At 39.0% G+C, this 4,187-nt stretch overlaps 1 protein-coding gene across 2 annotated transcripts in view; it reads left to right on the top strand.

The window, feature by feature from the left end:
• The window catches only part of LOC109466078 (kynurenine formamidase-like), a 4,850-nt gene extending 1,642 nt beyond the window's left edge, over positions 1–3,208 (top strand). The window contains exons 3-12 of one of the 2 annotated variants that reach the window (XM_019763687.1): positions 65–155; positions 350–454; positions 702–750; positions 959–1,044; positions 1,232–1,304; positions 1,491–1,594; positions 1,779–1,857; positions 2,063–2,198; positions 2,630–2,734; positions 2,988–3,208. In XM_019763687.1, coding sequence (XP_019619246.1) covers positions 65–155; positions 350–454; positions 702–750; positions 959–1,044; positions 1,232–1,304; positions 1,491–1,594; positions 1,779–1,857; positions 2,063–2,198; positions 2,630–2,734; positions 2,988–3,017 — 858 coding nt within the window. In that variant the 3' untranslated portion in view covers positions 3,018–3,208. The remainder of the gene's footprint in view (positions 1–64; positions 156–349; positions 455–701; positions 751–958; positions 1,045–1,231; positions 1,305–1,490; positions 1,595–1,778; positions 1,858–2,062; positions 2,199–2,629; positions 2,735–2,987) is intronic. The other variant, XM_019763685.1, reaches the window with a different exon arrangement.
• Positions 3,209–4,187: the final 979 nt, after the last annotated feature.

Below are 4,187 nucleotides of genomic sequence, written 5' to 3'. Positions count from 1 at the left end.
CTTCTAAACTCTATGTTTAATGCTTTATAGTTTGTTTTTGTTCACATTTTGTTTGTATGATTAGGACCTGGATTACCAGTACTCGCCCAGTCGCTGGTCCCACCGGTTAGAAGCAGAGGCAGCGGTACAGGACCATGTCCAAGTTACGCAAAATGGTAGGTCTGGTTTCGGGTAGTTACTGTAAGATACAGATACAGAAATGTACATTATTGCATGATTTCCTAATCTTTCTTTCTTAATATAAGAAAAATGTCCTGTCAACAAACAAAATATGTATAAGCAGATCATGCATATATTGACAGGACATTGTTTTTTTCTAAGATGTAATGTCCTGGTGTTGTTTCCATAGCTACAGACAAATCCAGGGCTGAGCTGCAGTGTGAGCTAGACGTCCCCTATGGAGACAAGGAAGGGGACAAACTGGACATCTACAAACCAGACAACTGCAGGAGTGGTAGGTTTATATGTATTATAAAACAGCAAAGTTTTACTGGTATCAACAAGGAAGGCCAGAATATTAATTCTATCCAGAATATAGCTGGTGTGTTATGCCGAAAGATGATTATACCAGCTATACAGATACAGAATGTCTTTCTAAAATTGGAGTAAAAGTTTTGCTCATTATTGTAATATTACATGATTGTTCATCAAAAGCATCAGTGATTAAGAACCTCACAGATATTTTCCATTCAATTCTTTAGATGCCCCAATATTTGTATACATCCATGGAGGATACTGGCAGTTTTTAAGGTAAGTGTTTTGTCTTAAGCTTGAACTAACTTACATGTATCAGAGTTTGATACATTCCAATATTTGTAAATGTCCATGTATAAACAATTTTAGGAATGTTTTTTGTGTATCATACAAAAGATTCAATCAATATCACAGACAACAATTGCTTGCAAGAAGATACAGATCAGAGACGGCATACGGTAACCCATTACATTGTGTCCACCAGTAAGGATCAGTCAGGGTTCATGGCTCTCCCCCTGACAGCAGCAGGTGTGATGGTGGTGGCTGTGGACTATGACATTGCACCAAAAGGTTGGTACCAGATACGACTTTGAACAGATGTACAGTATGTAAATGGATGAAAGGACAGTCTACATTGCATGTACATGCTGTTAGGAATGACAGAGTCTAGGACCTAACAAAGTTTACACTGCACTGCAAGAAGATGGGCACTACTGGATATTATCCTTATGTATGTAACAACTGTCCCCATCTACAGGAACCATAGATGTGATGGTTGACCAGGTTAGAAGGGCTGTCTCCTTCCTGAGTGAAAAATTCCCCTCGTCAAGGTATGAACCATGTACCTTTGATTGTCCTGTATATTATTGTGTAATGTGAAGCAATACTGTCCTGGATCACAAGCTAGGAAATCAAAGTCCTCATCTAACGTACCTGGTATACTGTTTCTCCATGTTCAGAATTTTAACATTTTTCAAGCATCTTACACTGCACCTACTCATGTTGTTGTGTTGAAGGGGTCTGTACATATGCGGACACTCTGCTGGCGGTCATCTGTGTGCCATGGTCCTGTCTAGTGACTGGTCAAAAGTCAGAGATGGACATGTGCCAGTTATAAAAGGTAACATCACTCTCTATTGCACTTTCCTATGTCATGAAAGACTTTGGTGTTCACACTGTACTACATTAGACACCTGTATTCCAGGATCAAAGTATATGTAAGAAGCTTGGGCTGTTGTCATCTTGCTAGATGGTCTGAGGCTTATGTTGATATCATAATAAGTGTCCATTTCCTTTTTTTGCAGGTGCCTTTCTTGTGTCTGGAGTGTATGACGTAACACCTCTTGTGAAGACATATGTAAATGAACCTCTGAAGATGACAGAGTGAGTATAAGCAGTCAGCATGTAACTTTTAAAAAGCTACTTAAGTATGTCATGTCCTTAATTTTTCAGCTTCTGATTTTTAACTTGATGAAATAGTTTTGTATCACAGTGTCCTCACAACTCTTTACTGTTACTGCAGTCCCTGCAATGTATTGATTGATTCATTGATTATATGAATGATGATTTCAATGTTTGTGATCTTCAGGGAGGATGCCCAGAGGAACTCTCCCTGCCAATTTAGCAATGCTGTAGTGAAAAACCATCCAAAGTGCAAGGTCCTGGTAGTATTTGGAGAGCATGACCCTCCTACGTTTCACAGGCAGTCAAAGGAGTACACAGAGGTTTGTCATGTTTAGACTGTTGCAATTTTGCTTTCCTGTACATTTTCTAATACTGTACATGTACTTTTTTAATTTATTAATTTTTTTATTAGAATCTTTATATTTGATTTTAAACATCAATTAACCAAAGGTCATTCTTATGAAAATGTGGAAAAGAACTAGTTTATTTGTATTTGTACTAGCCTATGTTTGGAAATGAAAGGAAAGTTTTACAGTGTGTTCAGATGACTTATGATCTACGTGTACTATATAGCAAATGATAATATTTTCAAAATTTTCATCTTGAGGCATTTCATTTCATGTATGCAATATTTCTGATAAATTAAAGAGCTTTCAGGTTTTTTGTAATAAGCAGGAAACAATCATTTGTGCTAAATCATAGGAGTGTTTAGCTGACTATGTCACTATGTCCAACCTAATGTTCCAAGCAGCAGTTGAAGGGACTGGGTATGGATGTGTCCTGTCTGGAGATCCCAGACACAGATCACTTCAACGTTATACATGATCTCTCACAGGAACAGTACCAACTCACAAAGGTACCAGCAGGTTTCTCATGGCTTTTTTTTTGTATTAAATTGTTGGGAATGAAAATAAAATATATATACTTTCTGTGTTACTAGAATGTACATGTATACAGTGTGTTGGGTAAAGGTCTAATACTGCAGGATTTTTCTGCTTTCAATATGCAGAGTAGAGTAGACTATATCCATAGAAAGTATGAAGAGTTTGTTGTAGTCTGTTGAATGTACATTTTATCTGTTTTATCACATTTGTCCTTCTGTTTTTCAGATGATAATCAAGGAAATGACAACTTCTTAACCATGTGTGGAAAGCAGATAATGCTGCTGTAGATGATAGAGTGTAAGAAATTTTATTATGATTAATGGACATAGAATAATATAAATGACTAAAACAGTTTAAGAAAAGTTTGAGGATTTTGTGATAAAGCAGTGACTATAGCTTAAGTTAATATGCCTCTGAATCTGTAACTCTGTGCTTTTATGTGTGCCAAAAATAATAAAAAAAGTTCACTCTATCATGTGGTCATCAGTTATTCTTTGGTGTGGAAGGACTATCACTGTCCTTGTCACAAGCATGTATGGATGAAGAAGATGGGTTTTCAACAGGGGTGTTGACTGATGATGTATGTGTGAATGGAGGACAGGTAGACACTTCAGGAGACTTCTCATCCTTCCCTTTGCCCTCTGTGGTACTGTGTTGTGGAGTGATAACCTCCAGCATGGTTTTACTGTTATTGGATGAGCTGTCAGACTCTGAGTCACTGGACCACACAGAATGTTGGGGTTTGGTCTCCTTACTTATTGTGCCCTTTGACTGGACATCATCGCCAATCCTCTGCAAATACACATACAAGAATAGAGACTCTGGTCCACTAACTCCAATTATTGTTTTAGAAAGGAACAGAAGAAAGTTAAAAACGAATACAGTCATTTTAAAGTAAAATTGAAGTCGCACAGAGCAGACAAATGTACTAATGAGTGACGTCACAGGGTGGTTACCAATAAAGCATGTTACCTTTTCGGTGGTTACACAAGGGTCCTGGGTGGATGGATTCTGATGGCTGGAGATGCCAACGTTTTCACCTTCAAGTTTGTCACTAGGGGCCTTGTTCGTGGCCTTGTCAGCTCCCAAGAACAACTGTTGTGTGGCTTTATTTGACTGGGGGCCTTTATCCGACGGAGGGGACGTAGAACAGTCGTTCGGTTTGTGTTGGGGAAGTGTAGGGTCAGGAACAGTTGACTGGGGCCCAGGGGGAACAGTCAGACTGTTAACTGACTTTTTCTTGCCTGTCCTCTCGGTGGGATTCTGCAATGTCTTCAACCATTGGAGGACAAGTCTGCGCCGATGTTTGGAAGTCCATGGCTGTGCAGCTACACTCATAGATAAGGGAGGGTGTTTGGTAGAGCAACTAGTGGACTCCATTGGCAATGTAGCTGACAACAGGGCAGGGTGTTTGGCAGACGTTGT

Source organism: Branchiostoma belcheri, unplaced genomic scaffold (assembly GCF_001625305.1).
Source record: "Branchiostoma belcheri isolate BF01 breed outbred unplaced genomic scaffold, Haploidv18h27 scaffold16, whole genome shotgun sequence".
Lineage (NCBI taxonomy): Eukaryota > Metazoa > Chordata > Leptocardii > Amphioxiformes > Branchiostomatidae > Branchiostoma > Branchiostoma belcheri.
Note: the sequence above shows the minus strand (reverse complement) of the source record. Positions and strands in the feature narration are given on the sequence as shown.